General features: G+C 39.0%; 1 protein-coding gene across 4 annotated transcripts in view; it reads right to left on the minus strand.

Annotated features, from left to right (window-relative positions):
- Window positions 1-23450, minus strand: part of DAB2 (DAB adaptor protein 2) — a 59141-nt gene continuing 35691 nt past the window's right edge. Inside the window, exons 2-16 of one of the 4 annotated variants that reach the window (XM_010367650.1) lie at window positions 22511-22703; window positions 21559-21698; window positions 20671-20769; window positions 18767-18898; window positions 18172-18252; window positions 17408-17434; window positions 17109-17162; window positions 16618-16680; window positions 10943-11596; window positions 9768-9930; window positions 4926-5558; window positions 4274-4383; window positions 3302-3372; window positions 1731-1765; window positions 1-405 (exon numbers count right to left, since the gene is read on the minus strand). In XM_010367650.1, the coding sequence (XP_010365952.1) occupies window positions 3307-3372; window positions 4274-4383; window positions 4926-5558; window positions 9768-9930; window positions 10943-11596; window positions 16618-16680; window positions 17109-17162; window positions 17408-17434; window positions 18172-18252; window positions 18767-18898; window positions 20671-20769; window positions 21559-21698; window positions 22511-22601 (2313 nt within the window). In that variant the 5' untranslated portion in view covers window positions 22602-22703 and the 3' untranslated portion in view covers window positions 1-405; window positions 1731-1765; window positions 3302-3306. Of the gene's footprint in view, window positions 1766-3301; window positions 3373-4273; window positions 4384-4925; window positions 5559-9767; window positions 9931-10942; window positions 11597-16617; window positions 16681-17108; window positions 17163-17407; window positions 17435-18171; window positions 18253-18766; window positions 18899-20670; window positions 20770-21558; window positions 21699-22510; window positions 22704-23450 lie in introns of all 4 variants that reach the window. The other 3 variants (XM_010367649.1, XM_010367647.2, XM_010367651.2) reach the window with 3 other exon arrangements.

The raw sequence follows: 23450 nt of genomic DNA on the forward strand, positions 1-23450 counted from the left end.
GATATTCTGCCACTCCAGTTTATTGAAATGAGTAAATTTATAGCTTTATTTGCATACAGAAAAGTGCATGAGAAAATAAGTACGTACAAAACAGTTGTGTGGCTGATCATGACTTTCAAAAATTCAACTACCTAGAAATAGTTACCTCCGGTTTACCACATTTAGGTATTTGGACATTTAAAGTACTATTTCAAGTCTGTGTTTATAGTGACTGAGTAGGAAGCTGATAAAAAATTATGCCATATATGATCAGCTATTACCATTAAACATAAAACCACAGGACTTTCTACTTGGGGCTAGTCAATAGAGGGTCATGTGGCCACTGTCTTGTTTAGCTTCTGAGCATCACCCTCTTCTTCCCCCTCAAGGTAACATTGGATGTGGTCGATGAACTCCCACAAGAACCTGAGCATTAAGGGTCAAGAGACAACATTAAAAACCCAACATAAACGAAACAAAACAAGCTTATTTTGACAAGAACAAACCCTTCAGAATTGTGCTCACAACAGGACTGAAAATGAACTGGGAACGTTTCCAAGTTACGAAGAGAAAAATATTGCAGACATTAGATTTTCAATGGTGACCCCAAACATTTGTTCTACAACTTTTTCCTTCCCACTTATCTTCCTACTAACGATGATGAGATTGTGGCTGCAAGAAGATTTTCCAGTTACTTGTTAAAGGCCTAGCACGACCCCAGATAAGCACCTAATGTGTCTGGCACAATCACATTTAGCTGATATGTTGCTCTGCAAAATAGAGTCCTTTGTTGCTGAGTTGAGTTCAATTTCTCTTGAACATTAACTGCTCTTCTGGAACTTCAGCTCAAGAGAATGGCCTCCTCTTCCACAGGAAGGATATAAGTTGTGCCCATTTGCAATTCTAGTTCTTGGGACTAGCAATTACCGAGAATGAAGAGAGACTCCAGAGCTGTCTGTGAATCATTATATATATATATATATATATATTTTTTTTTTTTTTTTGCCCTGTGAGAATCTCTGTTGCTTGTGAAAGGGTGGTAATGCTACTTGAACCCAGGAGCAAAACTGACTGAAAAAGAATCAGGAAAAAAAGGACAGGAGAGATGAATAATGCTCTTCCCTCATTTGCAATGGCTAGCAAGAGATGGGAGAAAAGGACAATTTTGGCCTTGGGAGAAATTGATCTTCAGAAAGAAGAGAAGCTATCTTTTTAAAAAGGTCCTTAAGTGGTTAGATTCCAAAGTGTCTAAGGAGAAGTTGTAGTTGCTTCAATTTTACTTTAGAAATTCTCTGTAACTGATGGTCTGATGAAAGATTTCTTTTAAGAAGGTGCCTTGTTCTACCATAATCTTTAGGTTTTATGCTCTGAAACAGAACCCCCGAACAACTTTGAACAATAAGGATTTGAAAATTTATTCAAAACACTATGAGATGAAGGGATGTGGTGGCTGCGTCTCCCAACCAGAGGGTAGAAGGCGGGTGTTCTAGAATGTTCCAGGGACACAATAGGAAGGGTTCAGTAGGAAAACTACTGTACTTCATTTACACTTAAGCTAGAGAGTTTAGGATCTTAATTTAATTAAAGCCATAGATTCAGTTTAGCTTTAACCTTGACAGAAAGTGAAAAGCATTTTACAGGTAGAAGAGGCAACGAGAAATAAGGCAACAGATAATATATCAAAGCTGGAACAAAGGCAGAAATCAGGACATGTCTGGCTATCAGCTTTATTTTTGACTACTAAGGCCAACCTTTTATTCCTCCGGATGGTCTGCAGACCAAGTTCCTAGAGAGGTATGGAGAAGAAAGAAACCTGTGGTTAGAATTTTTGAACTGAATATCAACGTATTAAATATCAAGTCATTATTAAAGATGTCAGTAATAGTATCTCCTAGGGGCTGATGTGAGGATTGACGAAGATGATAAATGTAGAGCATCTAATAAAATGATTAGTGCAAGCGCTCAACAATGTTAGTTATTTTATCCCATGAGAGTTCCCCTTACCCAATCTATTGATGTAGCAGGTTGACCTAAACTATCCTTCCTTCATGACCTAAAGAAGAAAGGACTGCCAAAGAGAAGTCTAGTTCATTCAATTTAGTCCATACAATCCATCTCGACTCCCAGTGTAGTTTACTTCTTCTATCAGTTTGGGTGTATCTCCCCTTGAGTGGAAGGTGAGAATGAGTCTCTAGTAAGTAAGACTTCTAGCTCTTAAATATCTGCTATACTGCTTTATTATCTTTAGGATCACCTGCACTCTTGTTAAAAGGAAGCATTTCCTTGGCACCAAAGAGAAATTCCTTAGGGCTGCAGTAGGACACAGGAATTTGCATTTTTAATGATTTACCCAGTTTTCTGAAGCAGTTTATGGAAAGATACTATAGGAAACACAGTCATTGTAGAACTGGAGTTGAGGGAAAATGATCCAAATGCCTATAAGCTCAATCTTATTGTTCTTACCACATGTAAGATATTTATCTATTAAAAATAATTACATTCTAGATGGGCCAAATCATAGTTTAATAGTCCTGTTTGGATGAGACAAGATTGGCAAAAAAAGGGTTTTTTTTTTTTTTTCATTATTTCTATTGTTCTACCCCTACCAGCTGCCCTACCTGCTCTAAAATGGGGAGCACCTTCTTTTCCCTACTAAATTCAGTCTTTTGAGATCAGAACAAAGTTGCTGTCACCTTCTGTTGAGAAAGAGTTACACTGAGTCCTCCTAGGGTTTCAGCTGAGGGTGATCCTACCTAATCACTTTCTAAGATAAAGTCCATGAGACAGAAGAATCAACCTTCAGACTCATTTTGAGCTCCTACTGCCTATGAAGGAGATCTTTAACAGTTGTTAAAACTTTTAGATCTAATACCATCAAGAGGAGTAATGATCATAATCTGTTTTGCTGACTTGTATGGTGGCTTCAGAAGATCTTCAGAATCTGAACCCTTTATAGGAAACCAAATTATTACTAGGTTGTTTTGCAATTACTTCAACATGAAAGTTAAAAGGTTAGAAACCTGTGATGTGTTGTTTTGAGTTTTACTTCCCACACAGAACTGAAAAACCAAAAATGGGATAAGATAAAAATCCACATCCCCAAGGGTTTATTACTATTTTTTGATGTGTTTAGGAATTCTATTCTTAAGTGCCCAGCCAAGTCATTATTGAATGATCTAAGTATAGATTTCCATGTTGATTATTCCTAAATTATAGATATTTACCCTCTTCCCAATTCTAAAATTAAAATTTCACTCTTTACTACATGTCACCCTTTCTCACAAAAACCCCTGAGATAGACTTATTAGGATCTTCTACTTACAGAATTTAGGCAAAAGGATTTCCAAATGGATCCCTATATATCTCAGAAGATACAGGTTGAGGAGAAGCCACCTAAGAAGATAAATCATCTAGTCAATAAATACAGTTACAGTCATAAGAAAAAAAATTTACAATGAAGACTTCCAAAATTCTTTTAAATCTCGCTTAGGTCATAGGCCAATCGGCCAATCAAACATTATATGGGGCTTACAGTGATTTGTTTCCATCTGCTTGCACATGGCAGTGTATATTATTTATGTGAAAATCAAGGTTCAGATGCATTTCATTTGCCTCCCCTAAACAGGAAGTATTATTTTTATAAGCTATAGAAATATTATTGGAAAATTAAGAACTTACATTTTTGAAAGGTTTTCAAGATGGTATTTTGGCTCAATTTTCTCCCGAAATGCTTTCATGGGTCAGGTTAAGTGAGATATGAAGGATGTTTTCTGTGTGATATTATTTCTCAAATTCAGAAGATAATAGTTCTTGTGCAAATAATCTTTCTCCAGTTTACATCAATGTTTATACTGTGAAGGTTCTTGGTGACAAATCTTAGCCAAACATGTTTTACCATCAAAATGTTATTATAGCCAGGTGTGGTGGCTCATGACTGTAATCCCAGCACTGAGGGAGGCTAAGGCAGATGGATCACTTGAGGTCAGGAGTTTGAGACCAGCCTGGCCAACATGGCGAGACCCCATCTCTACAAAAAAATACAAAAATTAGCCAGGTGTGGTGGCACGTGCCTATAGTCCCAGCTACTCAGGAGGTTGAGTCAGGAGAATTGCTTGAACCTGGGAGGTGGAGGTTGCAGTGAGCTGAGATTGCACCACTGCACTCCAGTCTGGCCCACAGAGGAAGACTGTCTCCAAAAAAAAAGAAAGCTATTATAAAAGCAAGGTTAATTCAGGAGGCCGGAGCTCTATGTGGCATGTAGATTGGAGAACAGCTTCTAGTGGTTGATACTTACAGAGGCTTGTGATGAACCAAAAGAATCTTTAAAGAAAGGGTTCTCAAATGCATTGTCAGCAGATTTGGTAACTGTCAGGGAAACTTGTCTGGGAGCTGGCTTTGGTGGTTCTAGAAGGCAAAAAATCCAGGCAATCAGTAGACAAGCTTTCCCCAAATATAGGCCAGTCCCCGAGTCAGCTTATCTTTGAAATTTAGTTCCATGCTTTTGAAATTTACATCCGTGGAACAAAAATCAACACCAAATACTAGGTATCCCAATAATTATTATCCCTCTCAGAAGAGAAAACTATGCATATTTATCTGAAGTGGGAGAGATTCAGAATCCCCTCATTTAAAGCTTTGGAACATGGATGACGCCTTATTATACAGCCCTCCAAGAGCCACCAGTCATCACATTTCAATAGCTCATGGCAGCCCTTTTAAGATTTATCACTAGAGGGCAGCATTGGGTCAGTCCTCAGAAATGACTAAGGTAAACAGTTATCACCAAAAGGTAAATGGTTAAGTTGTCTCCATAACCCTTGATTGCCAACAGAAGCAAAAGCAAGGCTATTGATGGGTGGGAGACGGTTCATTTGGGGGACTCATTTAGGTTCATGTGGCAGTGGAGATAGTTGTTGGAACAGTAGGCAGAGTGGTGAGTGGCTTACCATTGATCTTATTCAATAGTTGATTAGCAGCAAAGTCATCGTGGTCTGCATTCTCCTGAGGAATGCCAACCTTGCTGTTGAAATAACTGGAAAAGGCACTCGAAGTCCCAGAAGGAGTCTGCTCTCCCTTCCGCGCAGGCACGGCAGGTGGCTGCCGCAGTTGGAAATCCTTAAACATTTCTTTCACATCCTTGATCTCTTTATCCCCAAGTGGGTCTAAGGCAGTGAAGGCATCACTGGAGATGTCCTTGGGAGGGCCAGCTCTGGGAGGTGGCTGAGGAGGAGTGGCCAGGAGAGAGGAGTGCATGGACTGGGGCTGAGTGGACACAGCAGGAGCTGGAAAAATATTGCTCTGAAAAGGATTCCCCAAAGGGCTTGTTGTTGACCAAGCATTGGGTGCCACAGATGCAGAAGGGCCCCAGACAACAGGCATTGGAGGGGGAGTTGAGGCTGCAAAGGGTGAAGGCTGATTCCAACCTGGAACAGCTGGACTTGTACCAAAAATGACGGGCTGACCAAATCCTGAAGGTTGACCACCCATCATGGCTCCGGGAACAATTGAAGGGGACTGATTGAAGACTAAAGATGCTGTGTTCCATGGTCCTGCCTGAGGGAGTGTGACAGTTACACCACCTGAAGTAAGAGGAAGAAAAATACTTATCAGGAGCCAAGCTTGAAGAAGATTCTTGAATTTCAGAGAGCACAACTCTCTGGGAAGTCTCGATGCAGCTAACACCTCCACCGAGTCCTGAGGCTGATGTGGGAAGAATAAAGACTCTGAGCGATTAATCACTGTAAAAGTCAGCCAGCTAATCTGTATAGTGAGCATTCAAATGCTGGTTGCATTTTGAGGCCCATGTTCTTCCCACCATGTCTTTTTAACTTTCCTCATTAGAAGGGTAATACAGTCCATAAGTACCTACTCATCAAAAAAATAAGCCTTTGTCATACAGACACTAGTTGTCTGATACATTACCAACAACTAGAACAGAGCCTGTTAATAGCAGGAACTTATTTGTTAAGTGAATATATTTTTATGCACGAACCATGCTGATTATGATGTAGTTAATTAAGATAATCCATTGGACTCTCTGAGTCACGGATTTGATCTTTTCATTTGGCAACTGGCTCATGTCTGGAGTCTTATGGAAACCAGCGGTCACACATGTGCAGAAGACCTCAACATGCTTGCATCCTGAAGAAACCATTTCAAAGTTTCTCCACTTTTTAATGCTGCCAAGGCTGATACAGCTATATACATAAAGGGAAGATGAAGTTTGGCCGATGCCAAGGGAGTTTTAGGCGTTTATGTATAAAAATGGAAGAAAGGCTGTTATCCTAGGAGGACTGTTCCAAATAAAAGTGCTTCCTGCCATGTGCCACTCACTAAACCTTGCCAGAAGTTAGAACAGAAAATTCAAAAGAGGAGAGAGGACAATGGGAAACAAAAATCTTTCAAGGTAACTAATGGCCTGCGTCAGGGCATCTGATCTTTGTGGTGAATGACTGTCTCCTGCGACCTTGCTATGTCATCAGGAATTCGTTAAATCGCCAGAATCCAGGTCTCTCCAATGATGGCCTCTGATTCTTGAGAGGCTCGCTGCCTGCATCTTGTTCTAATATACAGGGTGCTGTCTTTCCTGCCTCTTTCCAAGTGCATTAATGATTCAGTTAAACTGTCACCGCTAACAATGAAACCTAAATTCCGCCTCATATCTATTAGTGGGTGATGCTTTGCTCTTGAAATCTACTTGCTTTGAGCTTTGGTGCACGGCATTCTTTAGTTATGAAAGTTTTCTTCAGACCCGGGTTAGGGATATTTACATTTCCAAGAGGGAATACTTTGAAAATGGTGTTTAGGAGTGATGGAGCACGAGATTCTATCTTTGAGCTTCTTCGTCTGAGACATTGGTATTACCTGACTCCATTTTCATCATGCACGCTGGCCATCTGGCCATGGGCACACATGGTGTATTCACAGAGAGTGGTGGGTTTCAGAACAGGACGTTTCATTTAATCAGTATGCTTTTTGGAGGTGAGGAAACTGGGTGCAAGGATATTAATTAAAATTCAGAAGGTCATAGTCTGGTGGTAGAGACTGAAAATCAGGCGCACTGGCTCTAAATCCGACACCCCATTCTCCTGTTCTGCCTCCTTGGCAGCAAGGCATGGGGCAATTTTAATTTTCAAATGCTATGTTAATTCAAACACTTATTTCACAGATACAGAAATTAGACTTCATTTTCACTGAAGAATATACTCCTTTCATAACAAATGAAGAGAAAGTTCTCTTATATTCTACAATACAGGCTCTAAAAATGGGTTTAGTTTGAACAAAGTTGTTGCTCATATTTTAAAACACGCTCAGTTGAATTGTATTAACAGAAGCCAGATCATTCACTAATAATTTCCACCGGTTAGATGTGCAAAAAGGAGGGTAGAATTTTGTCATCTTTTATGTTGGACAACTTGTCTTCACTTAGGAAAATATCATATTAGTGAGAATGGTATTCATAAAAGAGAAAAATATTAGGGCTGGGGGCAGTGGCTTACTCCTGTAAACCCAGCACTTTGGGAGGCCAAACTGGGAGGATCACTTGAGCCCAGGAGTTCAGAACCAATCTAGTTAACTTGGAGAAACCCTGTCTCTACTAAAAATACAAAAATTAGCTGAGTGTGGTGGCGCACGCTTGTAATCCCAGCTACTAGAGAGGCTGAGGCACAAGAATGGCTTAAACCTGGGAGACAGAGGTTGCAGTGAGCTAAGACAGCACAGCTGCACTCCAGCCTGGGTGACAGAGTGAGACTCTGTCTCAAAAAAAAAAAAAAAAAAGAGAGAGAGAAATATTACGTTTGCCAGGAATTCAAGGCTTTCTCAGTATATACTTATACCAGTCTTCATTCCTACCCACCAAATTCCCCACATTGTGTTTCAACACATTTAAGGCCCAGCTGGACAAAGTAGGGGCAAGGACTAAGGAAAAAGGGGACATGGGTATAGAACATTAATTTTATTACCTTCTGAAGCTAGATTAAAATACAAGCAAGTTGAAACTGAGGGCTCAGCTTTCTACAATACCCTCTCCCCACCCCCCAGATCTCCAGGGGAGACAGTTCCCCAGCTGGGTCTAGCGGAAGCCAGACCTACAACCTTCCATGGTTTGGCTGAGGATCCCTGCTAGTGGACAGGGACTACACTGTAGAGCTCAGTTTGAGTCCCATGTCCAAACTTGGAACAATCATCAGTATTCTGCAGTTGTATACCCCAAGGCCTCCACAGGGGCACCTAGCCAAAAAGCTTCACTTCGTCTGAATAAATAAACAGTTATAGGGTCCAGCTGTATTTTCAGGCTGACTTGTTAAATATTGGCTGCAAAAATTCTTAAGGGCATTGATATTAGATACAAAGCTCTGTGATGTGATCTCGCTGCAGACATTGCATTACAAGTACTCTGGTCTTCTGTGAGGGAAGGGTACCAACCAGCTCCACTTGGGGGTGCAGGGAAAAGAGCAACGCAGAAAAGGAGAAACCCCCAAGAGACATGAAGTCCTTAGAGAGAGCCTCTTGATGGGGTAAATGCGAACAGAGACCTGGGACAAGCTGGCTTTTCATACCCTCATGGATTTCAGCCACTCAGCAGTTGAGTAACAGTCCTCTTCTGACCACCCTATTCTAGATATGATTAAACAGACTTCTTGTAAAAGAACCAAAATATTTTCCTTTGTAGGAAAACAACAGAAACAGAGAGGAAAACAAAACAAAACAAAAGAAGGATCCTGATGACTGACTGCAGGAGGCAGAGAAAGCCAGGATCCCTGGTCAGATTTTATCAAAGGAGAGGAGAGTCCTTCCTCATCTACAGTCCTCCACCTCCCAAGCCAGAATCCATTTGGAGTTTGTAGACGTGCCAAGAGCAGAAAAATAAAGTGTCCACAGCAGGACAGCAAAAACTATTGTCAGGGTTTCTGAAAACTGTACCATGGAGTCTGAAAAGAAGTATAGGCTATGGACAAAGAATAGCAAGGCCAGCCCTCAGTCAAATGGACTTTCCCACTGTCCTACCATAGAGTTATCAGCAGCTCACACAAGCTAATGACACATTTAGGAATTAAGAGCATCAGTGCATCCTAGGTGTCTGATAAAATTCCACATCTTCCCTTATTTCTCTGCTTTTTTCAACTTTGGCTTTCTAGGACTTATGTTCTAGCTTCAGTAAAACACTCAAGCTAGCCAAAATATTGGCAAGGAGCTCCTATGGCAGAAGCGTTCAGAGACTGATTAGGATGTGTGCCTGATCTACTCTTACCATATGCCTAGGAACACAGCTGGGCCCAGAACCTAGGACTTTCACTCTGTGACTTATTCTTGCTTCAGACTTAACTTATATCCTTCTTGGGCATATATTCCTGCTAAGAGGGCTATGTGTTGAAAGGGCATAGGCCTTCGATCTATTATGGTAAAAGACATGGAAGACATGCATGTTGCTACAGTTGACAGACAAACCTCTCTTATGTCAACCCTGTTTTGTTACTGAAGCTGGTCTGAGTTTGGAATCCCCTACAATTGTCTCTCAGGAAACCATGACCAGTTGATTCAAGTAATTACAATACTGAAAATGAATGTATTGTCTCATGCTGCCTTGAGGAGCCAAATGTGAGTACAAGTCAAGAATATCAAATGGGTGTGGGGTTGTATAGGAGTAGAAGTGAGAGAAGGGCTCCCTGGCATGCTCAAATCTTATGCTGTAGAACCCTCTAGGAGTATGAAATGTCTTCTGATGCATCATCATTTTATGAGCAAAAGCAAAAGAGTCATACTTAATTTTATCTCTAGGCACCTACCTAGACCCGCCAGGGGCCCCCCTGGGGCAGGAGCACTTGTTTTGAAGAGATCCAGAGGGTTGGGCTGCAGAGCTGTAGGTTGTCCTGTGGGTGACGCCTGGCCTGAAGGTTCTGAGACGGGAGGAGCAAAGATGTCTGATGCAAGCAAGTCATTGGCCGAAGACTGACAGGACAGGGAGGGAGGGAGAAGCCTTAGTTACTCACTAACAGTGAAATACAGCTTCATTTTGTCTCCTACTCTATACCCTAATTTGAGAGCCACAAAAAGGAAAACTTTTTTTCTTGACAGACGAACAACAACAACAACTACTACTACAGAAAAAGAGTCCTCCAAAAAGACACAGATTCCTACAATGGACGGACTACTGAGTCTTAGTGTCTGATACTACCTAGGGCTTGCAAAGTGAAATCTACTATACTCATTTACACACTCACATTGGTCTGGTCTCATCAGCTAAATGCTTGAAGCTGGGGAAGCAAGTGTGTAAAAGGGGCAACCACCAATAAGCGTCCTAAATATTTTTGATCATTCCATTGGATTTTAAGTCAATCTACATAGAGATCATAGGGTCTTAATCCAGGCAAGCCTTCATATTCTTATGAGAGGTAAAAAAAAAAAAAAAGACACCTATGGGAATTGCATTTTAAGCTGCTCTTAAATAAAGCTGAGATCATAGTGGTAATAGTAAATATATAAGCTTTTTCTAAGCTTATGTATTTACTCAGTATTTAAAAGAGGAGATAAGCTCGAGAATTTTACACCACCACCATGGACATTAATGTAACATGATGGGTGCGCAGGGCGTGCGTTAGTGTCAGGGAAGAACAAAGGGAATCACAAGGACTCTCGCCCTCCCAACCCAGAGCATGATGATCAAACTTACCAGAGGTATAGAAGCATAGCAGCATTAAAAATGGAAAAACTTGTGTTTAGTTTAATCATAAGTGACAAGACATGCGCACGGAAAGCAGGGTGTGACAAACACTGCTGAGAAGCTTAAAAACGGTGGCAGTTAGAGGAAAGTACTCCTGGAGAAACAAAGCGCCTTATCCCACCTTCTATTTCACAGCCACACAGGAAACTACGAGAGCAGCAGGAAAGAGAGCTTGCATCACACCACCCTTTGGTACCGAACATGCACTCTGCTAATGGATATGTGGAGAAGACAATTCACCTTAGCAGTCCTTCTGCCTCTTCCTGGTTTGGTACTTTGTGGAGGTGGGATAATGGCTATGGAGTCATGTGGTGAGGACTGGACAGAGCTTTCCAAGTCCTGCTTTACGCCATTCTGTATGGACAGTCCTTTGGGAGGGCTTCCCACAAAAGGGTTCGGGGAGGATTTGACAGAGAAGCCATTCTGTTCTCTTTCAGATACCCCATTTTGAGTTCTCACTGCTGGCTGGGTTTGCGAACTCGAAAAGGGCCATGGGCCTGCCTGAGCTTCCTGTTTGCCAGTCCGGTTAGAGATCTGGTCAAATTGCTGACCAAAGTAGTCAACATCACCATTCAGGGGCCCATTACTCAGTGGAGGAGATGAGCTACTCAAATTCTCTTTCTTCTGATCTGGAGATTTGAGAGAATCAAACGAAGAAGGTGTCGATTGGTCTGGCTGTGTGAAAGGATCATCACGGAAAGGATCAGGATTAGGGGTGGGAAAGAAGTTGAGATTGGCAGAAAAGGCATTTTCAGGCAAGAAGGATGCCTGAGGTTTTGGTCGAGGAAGAGAACAGGAGGTGATGCCGTTTGTTAAGAATGGATTTTCTCTTAAAGAATTCTGATTGGTGTCGATTTCAGAGTTTAGATCCACTAACAGGATATCTTTGCTTTCCTATCACATTTGGAAAGAAAAAAAAAGAAAGTGTTAGTTCATGTTGTGACTTCAAATGAGAAAATTACATAAGATGACTAGGATTATCAGAATTTCTATTTAAATTTGGTCTTGATAAACCAGTTGAACATTACCTCCCCTTCCATCAACCCTTGTAGTCCATTACTCCCTAGCTATAGCCTAGGTCCTTTCTATTCCTCCCCAGTATCATGCCCTTTTATTTAAGTCTCAACATCATTAGGTGAAATCTTACTGTTTCTTACTTCATGTCTCTGCTCACCCTGGTTCACACATACAGACTGGCTTAATTCATTATGAGCACTGTTTCAATTTGTGACTTTGAAAGTCTTGAAGGGAATTGATTGTGAGTTACTTTAAATGATTATCAAAGTATGTTGAGCTTGAAAGTAAGTGATTTCAGAAGCCTAGCTCAGCTTCCTACCTGATATACACACAGTCTTCTCTATTGTACCCCCCAGAGTCATGTAGGATCATCTCTCTAAATGAGAACATTCATTAACTAATACATTCATATTTTATAGTTCTGGCTGTGATGAAATTTAAGGTCAAATGCATTTCCCTAAAATCGGTCCAGTTCTTTCCGCTAGAGGTGGGAGAGAGGCTTTTCCTTTATGTCACGGCCTTCAGGTATGCCTCTTAATATTAAGGCTCTTGCTGAAGCTGATAGCCAAGTAGGATCTCATCCTCATCATCCCAGTCTCTCCTCTGGACTTACCCTTTTTGTCTATGTCCTCTGAAAGGGCTGAAAGGGACACTCAATACTGACCTAATTTAGTCAATCACACATTAAGATCTCCTATTTGTACATCTTTTCATAACATTGCTTAGAGTTGCCTGTGTTGTGACAGTAATCTTATCTATTTAGTGGTTAAAGTCAACCAAAAACTGATCTTTAATTTATATACGGTAGTCCCTCCTTATCCTCAGGGAATATGTTCCAAAGCCCACAGTGGATGTCTGAAATGGCACATAGTGCCAAAACCTATATACAGTATATTTTTCATATATATATACACATGATAAAGTTTAATTTATCAGTTAGGCACAATAAGAGATTAACAACAATAATTAATAATAAAATAAAACAATTATAACAATATGCTGTAATGAAAGTTATATGAATGTGGTCTCTCTGTCTCTCTTCTCTCAAAATATCATATTGTACTGTACTCACTTATTTTCAGACCAAGGTTGGCCACGGACTTATTTTCAGAAAGTGAAACTGCAGATAAAGGGGAACTATTGTACAAGGTAGAGACATGGGTTTAAGAGTTAATTTGAAAGACATATCGAATATATAGCTCTACTAATTCTATCCCCTCTCTGTCATTTCTCTGGTCTGTCAATTTTTTGAATTTTCAACTGTTCAATAGAAATTTCTCAGCTTAAAAGCAGTAAATTTGATGAATCCGACATGTCTTTATTCCAGTAAAAGACAGAATTATAACTCACCCTAGGATAGAACTTTCATACTGACATCACTTCCTTCTGCTTGACTTTGATCCATTAAATACTTAACTATGCTACCCAGAGAAGAATATAAATGATAAAAAATGCCTTGCAAAGTAGAAGTTATAGTAGTTACCTTGCATTATCGTGGGCAGAATACTAAATATTTTGATCATTGGGAAAAAAAAACAACTTCAAGGGAATATAAAATTTGCAAACTAGTGAATACAAAAGGGTTCAAATAGAACTCCTTGGCTTTTAAAAGAAAAAAAAAATACCCAATTTTTTAGAAAATTTAAGTCCTATTTCATGGCCACAAAAGAGGCAGCAAAATCAGACCTAAATGGTACTCTACCTTTTGGATTTCTTTACTGTGAGGCATAAAAACACAGTTTTTATAAGCCAAAGCCAGGCTTTCTCTTTATAAAAGAAGAATTTGTCACAAGAAAGAGCTTATAATTAAAAGAAGATTTAATCAGAGAAATGGTTTGGAAGAGCTATTAATCTAGGGATCTTTATACAATCTAAAGGTAGGATAAAATTTATTACAAAAGCTTGTGATTTCAATATTTATTTATTTGTTTTGAGCCACCTCTGGGTTAGAACAGTTGAATGTTCACACTGGTACAGTTCTCCTTTTCAAATACTTCAGAAGTCCTTAGGACACCAAACAGGAGCCACAATGTTAGACTTCTGAATAGTCACCCTATAAGTAAAACGTATAAGGCTCTCCTCAGGCTGGGTTTGTTATTAAGCCAAGATTAAAAGTGTAGTTCACAGACTACAACTGAGAGGCCAAAGACTCCTCATCTACCCCCTTGGTCAGAGCCTCATTCATTCTTTGTCGGACTGTCAACACTGCATCCGGTTGGCCACAGTTTGAGCACCTGAGCCTCAGGCACTAGAGATAAGGCAGTAGGTTACAGAACCTATTCGTAGGGAGCTCCAGTAAGTGGGCATAAATCCTAAGTTCCATAGCCTAGCTCTTCTCTGGGTGGCTAATCTCACCTAACCATTCCAGTTTGTCAGACTGAGGACTTCCCTACTCAAAGCCTTAAGTGGCCTCCTGCTGCTCCCTATAATAAAATAAGCCTCCTTAGGCCAAATTTTCATGATCCACAATAAGACCCACGTTGTTTCTAGCCCAACTATGAACCAACTTTCCTACACATATCAAACACCCAACTCAAATTCAGATTCTTTACAAAGCTTTTAGCATTGATTTTTCTGTCTGCACTTTCCCTGTGCCCACCCATGTTATCTTAATGGCATATATACAAGGACATAAGTGACACTCGTGCTTTGTATCCTGATCCCATCCCTTGTACCAGATTTAATTTCCTTGATCATAGATCATGTCTTATATTCTTCCCATAGTAACCGTGCTTTCAAGTGGTTAAGTTGTTCAAGTTACAGAATATGGGTTTTTATGTTTTTATTTTTCTTTTCTTCTTTTGAGATGCAATGTGGAAGGATAATGCTCAAGGGGCTTGCCAATAAAAATTCCGTTCTAGGGGATACCACATAGCTTGCAACATGAGCATTATTTCAAGTTCATAAAACTTTTCTCTATAAATTTGAGGGGAGTGACAACCATCTAGCACCAATAATAAAGTCTAGACAATTTAGATTTCTTTCTCTCTTTACATGTTTCAAAGCAATTGTTGAAAGAGTTGAATATTTTTAAACATGCTGGCTTTGCCAAGTAGAGATAAATCTATTTTTGACCTATGACTATAGAGTCAACGGATAAGAACATGTTGTCAAAGCTTAACCAGCACATAATTAGATCTGTTAGCCTTCCTTTGGTTATCAGAGTATATATTTTGATGGTATTTTACTTTATTGTTAGTTTAACTAAAAATTGAATTCCTATAAATAAAAAATTTTTAGACTGCATAAAGTCTAATGAAAATGAGACTGAAGTTTATCCATGTTGTTTTCCATTTCCGTTTTTAGAACATTCTGGAAGTCTACAGAAGTAGATTATAAGGCAGTACTTCCTTGCCTGTTCCACTGGAATTCCACTTCATATCTTGAGTGCTTTGCTCTCTTTGACTATTACTGATTTATTTTGAAGAAAGCATCACTGATGGAGGAAAGGGCAAAGTTGACTACAAATCAAAAGGACCTCAGAGTTAGGATGGATCTGTCAGGATAATCTAGTCTAGTATTTTAAAAAGTTTATCCTCAGAACTATAGCAAACATTATGAAGAATGTAAGGTTCTATAGACAAGTGAGTTAGGGCTCAATGCTAAAATGAATATTAAACAGGCTTCTCTTTTACAGGCATTTTAGAACGCTACCATGCATTATGATACTCATTTGGTTAGGGTCAGAGAAGAATGCATGAAGTCTCTGCTCCTCTCCATCTCATTTGACCTGAAAGTTTAATGCAGTGAGGATTCACAGGCCTCGAATTCTCTGCAGAACTCTGAAGTGAGAATTTTACCCAATCTTTGATCTGTTGCTTGAACTCCTGTAACTTTGGTCACGTAGGCTTCCATGATAATTTCCTGATGTAAGGGAGTCCTTTCTAGGCATTGCCCCCCATTATTCTAGACTAATTCTCTTTTTGTGTTTATTGCCTTCTCATCTTTTATGTTCAAATCTAGAAACTCACTTCCTCAGAAGCATCATCTGAATTTCTGAACTAGATAAATACCCTGTAAGTAACATCAATTGCTAACGATGTGATTAGTTTTAGTGTTGGTCTCCCTGCCGGAGAGTAAATTCCATGATGTCATTGATGTTGTGCATCTTACTGCTATGCCTTGCAAATAGCGGGTGCTCAGGAAACTGTTATATAAATAAAAGAAGTTGCAAGAAGTAATTCAAAATGTCATGGACATGAGGTATGTTTTGGAAGGTCTGAAGACTTAGGCGTAAGCCTTGAATCTGGACCTCTTTCCTGTTTTATTTTTTTCTTCTACTTCTTCTTTTTCCCTGAACCACCATTTTTTTTTTTTTTTTAAATTTGTAAAGGAAAATACTCTTCTATTCTTATAGGGTTGTTACAGATCATTCAATATTGAGCAGACTGGATATGGTATAAAATCCTATGACAATAGGGAGCTTTCTAACAAGGACAAGCTTTGGTGGAATATAACTGAGCCTCTTGTTTGTTTTAAATCTTACTTCACACCAAATTTATGCTGCTAAATTGCAACTGACAGAATGCAAAACAAATGAAGAGGCCAGGAGGCTTTATGATTACCCATCTAACAATCATACTTTCTTCAAGTAGGCTTATTCAAGGACTATTACTCAGCTCCTCCTTCTAATCCTAAGTGATACCATGAAGGACTACATTGCTGACCTATTGTTCAGGTTTAATCTGTAAGCAATATTAATATAGCTGAATTAGTGTGGATAGGCTCCCATGGTGACTTAAGATTCACATTTATTCTAAAAACCATTGACACTTCATTTGCAAAAATCAACGGTCACCTTCCAAGTTTCAATGAGATGCTTAAGATTTCTGGTTATTGCCAATTTGAGTTATAGATGTCATTTTTATTACATTGCAAATTTAAAAACAAACACTTACTGTTGGACTATTTAGGTCAGGAGGTGTAGACATGTCCCCAAACAAATCCGTCTGGTCAACACCCTTAAAAAAGTATTTGAATTAGATTCAGATGTGTCTACTAAAAAAGATTACTTTGTATATTGTTGTGATCATTTGTTTCCTAAAGTTTAGGAAAGTAGTTGTCACAATTTAATTTCCATTTAATTAATAGATTTCATATTAAGCTATTTAGGTCAAGAAGTGTAGACATGTCTCAAATCTATCTTGTCCACATCCTTAAAAATGTTAGATTAGATTCATGTGTGGCTACTAGAAAGATTACTTTTCTAATCTTTTTTTGACTACTTTTGTATATTGACATAGATGTTACAGTAACATTTTGAAAAATAGTTGTCTCAACTGAATTTTCATACAGATTCAATACAGATTTGGTATCAGCAACATCTACAGGAAGTAGAAACCACGTTCAGATAAATAAGAACTGTCAAACATCACATATTAGTACATACCAATTTCAGTTTGTTAGTTTGGTCATCTAGAATCATTAGGGCCTCACTCCCATTCTGAAAAGATAGCAAATAATTAAGGATTTAGTTGAGCTTTCTCTATAAAATGTATTTGTCCACTGTGTTACCTTACTAAGCAGCAATGGTTTTGATATTCGTCTTTTAACTAAACATCTTTCATGATCAGAGTGGTCATAAACACATAGTAATAAGTGAGGTGGTAAGAGTGGTTGGGCAGGTAGCAAACAGGGGCTTACGCGCATCACACACATGATTAACAAGAAGTAAAGATGCAATTTTACCTCAACTGCTTTGTTGGCTTCCTCTATCTAAAAAGAAAGATACGTATTCAGTGATCTTTGTATTCATAGTGAAAGGGAGTTAAATACAAAAACAAGTATGCCTGTGGTTCACAGACATAAGGCAAGAATAAGTCTCGTATATTATTTCTGCCCTCCATTCCCCTCCCCTTTTCATATCAATATTAGGTTTGAGTAGAGGTACTGGATTTAAACTTGGTTGTCCTGTATATTTCCTAGAATTAATATGAATCTTGTAGAGAGAAAAAAAATAAAAGCCAGGGGGACTGGAGATTAGAAGTGCCTAACCATAAAAATCTATCCATTGCCCTACTGGGAAGAATAGGCAATACATATAGAAGCCAAATTTTCAGATAGATCATATTTATACATAATATTAAACATAGTCCTGAATACAATTTTAAGCTTGCTTATTTGTTTTTTTGAGACAGACTCTCGCTCTGTCTCCCAGGCTGCAGTGCAGTGGCACAATCTCGGCTGACTGCAACCTCTGCCCCTCGGGTTCAAGCAATTCTCCTTGCCTCAGACTCCCGAGTAGCTGGGATTACAGGCGCCTGCCACCACCCTGGCTAATTTTTGTAGTTTCAGTAGCGATGAGGTTTTGCCATGTTGGCCAGGCTGGTCTCGAACTCCTGACCTCAGGTGATCCACCTGCCTCTGCCTCCAGAAGTGCTGGGATTACAGGTGTGAGCCACTGCACCAGGCCAGCTTTAAATTTAATGGAGCATTAATCAGGTAGTACTTGCCTTTTTCTTTTCTTCTTCCTTTTTCTTTACATTATAGATAACTTGAAAAAGGTCTTTAAGATCAACAACTAATGGTTCAGCCTGCAGCAAGGGAAAGCACTGTTATCAGTATTTTAATTTTAGTATTTTATTTCCTTTGTCTCCCATCAGTTATAATTCATACTGGGATTTTTTTTTAATCTTAAAACTCCTTACTTCCCTCCCCTGACTTATTTATAGGGGATCACCACCAACCCAATCCTTACCCTTAGGTACATAAAGGACAGCAGGATTAAAAATTATTTAGACAAAATAAGAGGTATCATGATCATTTTCGAAGTCCTTTAAGGTTTCTGAGAATAATTCACCATTGTTCTGAAACCGGTATTCACTTGATAAGAAGGTCCATTCTCACAATCCTGTGCACACAGTAGTACATGGCTATCGATGACACTTTTTAAAGATTCCACAGGCCAATACAAATAGTCATTATCTGAATCATTATTTAGCCCTCCTACATCCAATTATTTCCAATAAATCTTCTAGTTGAGTGACAGACACTCCAATGTCCAACAGAGGACAAGTCCCCAGGTCTATGTCAAGACTTAGAGCTCACCTGTTGCCCAGTTTTTATGGCAAAAAACTGATGTTGGCCCTCTCCTCCACACACGTAACCAAATGCCCGGTTGTCTGTCACATCACGGGCAATGAAAGAAATCTTATTTACTGGATGTTCGTGCTCTATTACCTTAAAAAAACAAATAAAGAGTAATTTATTAAGAAAACCAGAATCTATTTGCAGGCTAGCACACCTAAGCCTCAGACACATATATGAAGACATATATAAAAAGGTTAACCATTTGAAGAAAGGTTAAAGAACTAAAAAGTTTCTGGTTGAAGGCTAGAGCATTACTCTTGCTAAAAAGGGCTTCAAAAGAAAGAAGAATAGAAAACAAAAGCGGGAAGAATGTTCCTTCTTAAAATATTGATACTTTACTCTCCCTGCTTTAAAGACATGATGCCATATAGCAAGGAATGACTGAGGATTAGACGACCAAGTGAAGAGGAGACATTTAGCCCTTAAGCCAAGTCAAATAGGCCAACTTCCCCAACTCAAACACAAACTTAAATGAACAGCATAACTAAGCTAGAGGAGTGTTCACAGGGATTCATTGATGATGGCTCAGAGTGGCCAAGGAACCATCCTATGTGTTATTGGAACAGTATTCCCAGTCTATTCTGCAGGATACCAAATACTGTCATTGAGTATTTCTCAGCCTCACCTAGACAGCCTAATACATAGTAACATAATGTAGTAATAATGACATTATGTTAATGACATAATGACTATGTCATTAACCAGGAATTATAAGGGGTGGGGGCTTTATTGGCTTAGCAGTGTCTTTTCTTCTATTTTTCCCTCCTTTCTTTTGATCCTTTCAAGCAGGTAACAAGGTTCAACTCTTCAGGGATATTTGTAGGTGGCACAGTGTGTCTCGGCTTTTGGTCCTGAATGTCTAAGGCCACTGAAAACATGTTATTATCTTAGAAAGTTTGAGGAGAGAGAGAAGGGTGAGAGAAACATGCCACCTTTCTCTGATGGGCTTGGGAAAATAAGAGTTGAGAAATAAAGGCGACTGATGAAGAGAGTGGTGCCTGAGGACCCCAGCACCAGCAGGCTGAGTGGGGTCCACTAGGGTGCCAGGGCCCTAGGTTTGCATAGTAGATAATAGGCACTCTAGAAAGGGATGAACAGTAACTGGAGGTCTCCCCACAGTATGGTTATGCAAGAGAGTATTTTATAGCAATGGTAATGAGCCACACACATTTTAAAATAAATCACAGAAGGCTTGACGTATGATAAATAGCTTTCTGATAAGGCTTAAAAACAAAGCAAAATAAGTAAGACTGTTCGTAAGTGATAGAACAACAGGAACCAACAAAAAATAAACAAGGTTACATCTGTGAGGTGAGAAGGCAGGGAAAAAATAAATGGAAAAAGAGGTAGATGTGTTACAGGTGAGGTTCTAGCTTTAGGTTAGCTGGTAAGTTCACATGTAACCAATACATAAAAGTGTCACAAACTAGGGGTTAAAATTAATCTAGTTCTGTATAACTGAGGTCAAAAATATATATATATAAAGTTTTACTTTATAAATTATATATATTTATTTATATTTTAATATATATTTAAAATATTTATATTGTATAAATTATATATATATTTATTTAATTTCAAAACTATATATATTTATATATTATAGACATAATGTGAAGCTAAGCCTATTAACAGACTTAATAGACTTAGATTCATATTTATTATAGAACACAAATTCAAAATAAAGTATCTTGACTTTTACCCCCATTCTGTTTTCTGCCTGTTCCTTCTGAAGATGTAATATCTGCTGTATTTGTTCCCCACAGAACGTTGAGAAAGAAGAAGGGGAGCCGAAATTCAAGTAGCAAATTGTTGGTCAGACTCAGGTGGTCAGAGAGGTATCAGCAAACGTGAATTCTTACCCCAGTTTTCTCATCAATTATTTTTATCCCAGAAAGGGAAATGTTGACCCAGATCCTTTGTTTGTGTTGTCCCTGAGACCGACCAGCTGCCGCCATTCCCTGATGAGGGTGGAAAAGCAAGAGAAGTTGAATTTTTTAAAACATTCTACAATGCTTTTAATATCAAAAATTTCCAAGTCAGTCAGCTTTGTTTTCAACCTGGTTTGCCATCGATGAAAGAATTTTGCACTTTTCATCAGGGACAGCAGGACGGCACGGAAGACGTTGAACCAGCGCATCCCTTAGTTAGCTGTGCGAACTCAGACAAGTCACTCTAAATCTCTTGGCCTCACAATAGTCACTCGTAAAGATCAACTAGAAGATCTTTAGAGATGTTTCTTCTAGGCCTTGAACTATTGAACAAGTATTATTCATTTAGTCAGTTTCACATAGTGCCATAGTACTAAATTTTAAAATTCAAAAAGCGGAAAGGCTAACACTACAGAACACCAGTGTCTAAATAGAATTCTAAATTTTATCATAACAATTCCCAGGTCTAAAACAGGATATTCCGTGCTCTCCACATATAGTCAGAGAAACAATGTACACATTTGCACATAGCTTTTATAGGAATAGAAATAAGAATAGGTTTAGTTCGTCCCAATGTTGAGTTTGCCAGAAGGAAAAGGCATCTAGAGTCCTGCTATACTTGATAAAATTAGGTCTCTAGGACATCCCTCCAAATATGCAAACACTCACGGCTTCTCAGAAAATGGGGCACTACTGATGGATAATGTAATTAAAAGGGGTTTTCAAGTAACTGAACATAGGTCAACAAGAGCTTCTAATATAATTCCCTCTCTTGGACTTTCGCTTAATATACAGATAAAGCATTCATTTCCTTTTTACCTTTAGTTTCATCATAGAGTCTTGGCTCATTTTATCCCCTCTTGCGTCTGGCACATCATCAATACCAATCAGCTTGGCCTTATATTTTACACCATCACCTTTGAACCTTGCTAAGAGATATTCATCTGTCTTTTCAGGGCCTGAGAAAAGAAAAGAATACAGGATAAAGAATGCCAGTTCTAATTATGACCAAATATGCTCTAGACTCTCCAAAATTTAAGTAGTATAAATCCTAATTATACGACAACTGATCATGTATATAATATTCTATCCTGTCTTATTCTTACTTCCCTTGAGCAAAATCATGTTCCACAATCAACTGTGTATGGAGTTGGGGTGGGGAGAAAATAAACTCTTAGAAGTACAAAATTGACAGCATTAGGGGAAACTTATGGGAATATGGGAGGTGGGAGTTGGGGACATTGTTCATCATAGCTCTTTTTAAGTCTTTAAAAGAATATAAGGATGACAATATACGTATTTTTAACATAAGAAAAATAAGCTGCAAAACAAATGACCAACATTTTAAACTATCAATAAGGCAGAAAGGAATTATGCCTAAGTTCTCTTGAAAATTATTAAGATAATTATCCCATCTTTATATTGTCTTTTGCTCCTTTTACAAGGTCTGTGCAGTCCCATTCCCAATGAGTTCAGTAAAACCAAATGGTAAATAAAAAGTAATTAATGATTGCATTATTAACTGAACAAGATGCCTATGAGTATTTCCCAGCTGGACCTAAGTGGGTGTAATCGCAGGTTTCCAGAGATATCTTATTACATGTGGGATGAACTGGTCTCTTCTCCCAAAGTACAACTTTCCTATTAGGAGAACTTGAGACTAAGCTGAGGTTGAAGGAAGATAAGAGCCAGCCCTTACTTTATTCTGAATCTCACATTTCTCCAGGGAAGTATAGCTCCCTTCCTTGGCTTCAAGAGGATTTCTCCATACCTTTCTTTTTTTCCTTCTTTGAAGGTGCTTTTGGTGCGGCCTGTTGGTCGGGCTGACCATTGGTGGCACCTGTCTCCACTTCGTTAGACATGGCAAGAAGGCAGGCAGCAAACCCCAGTACCAGTGAACACTTGGTGACACCAGGCGATCCCCGATGGAGAAGTCTCAAATAAACATAACCTCCCACAGATGCCTGTAGGCAGAATTTAGAGGCATATTGAGATCAGAACGCAGCAGACCCAGACTTTATGCCGGAATAGGCTTACAACTAGTGACTTTCTTTTGTAGTTCTTTGGACTCATTTTGTTCCTTCTCCTGCTGTATTAGACTGAAGACTGAAAGCAGGGGAGTGGGTAGGACCGTTTCCTTTGTAGTTTCCAAAATGGAATATGTGTGCCTATTAGGTTTTTCTTTAAGCACTTGGTATCTGGTAACGTTTAATGATTATCTAGCTGAGCAGTTTTTATTAGAACTTTGGCATAAAAATCAAGTATTAAAGATAGGGATCGAAAACTTGCTAGGTTTTATTGCAAAACAGAAATAAATCGAATGCTGAGCCTGGTGAGATTGCAAATGCCATTTGAGATTGGACATTATAAATTTCAGTTCTTCACAAAACTGCTTAACTGTAAAGGCAGTGACTAGAGTTATGAACTGTATCTTATTCACATTGATAAATTTGTTTTAAGTATTAGGATTCTGCATATGATCCCCAGGGCTATCCAAGCACTATAAAAGACATCCTTTTTTGCCATTAACACTTATTTGTAACAGGGAAATAATGGATTGAGGGGGTGCCAATTGTGCAACTCATCTAGTACATTTTTATGCTATTATTCAGCACCACCATCCTCCAAACAGTCTGTCCTGTGCTCTCATAACCTCTGCCCTACCCACAATGTATCATAGTAGGAGAAACAGGAAAACGCAGTCATTGTAA

This window comes from Rhinopithecus roxellana, chromosome 3 (genome assembly GCF_007565055.1).
Source record: "Rhinopithecus roxellana isolate Shanxi Qingling chromosome 3, ASM756505v1, whole genome shotgun sequence".
Taxonomy (NCBI): domain Eukaryota; kingdom Metazoa; phylum Chordata; class Mammalia; order Primates; family Cercopithecidae; genus Rhinopithecus; species Rhinopithecus roxellana.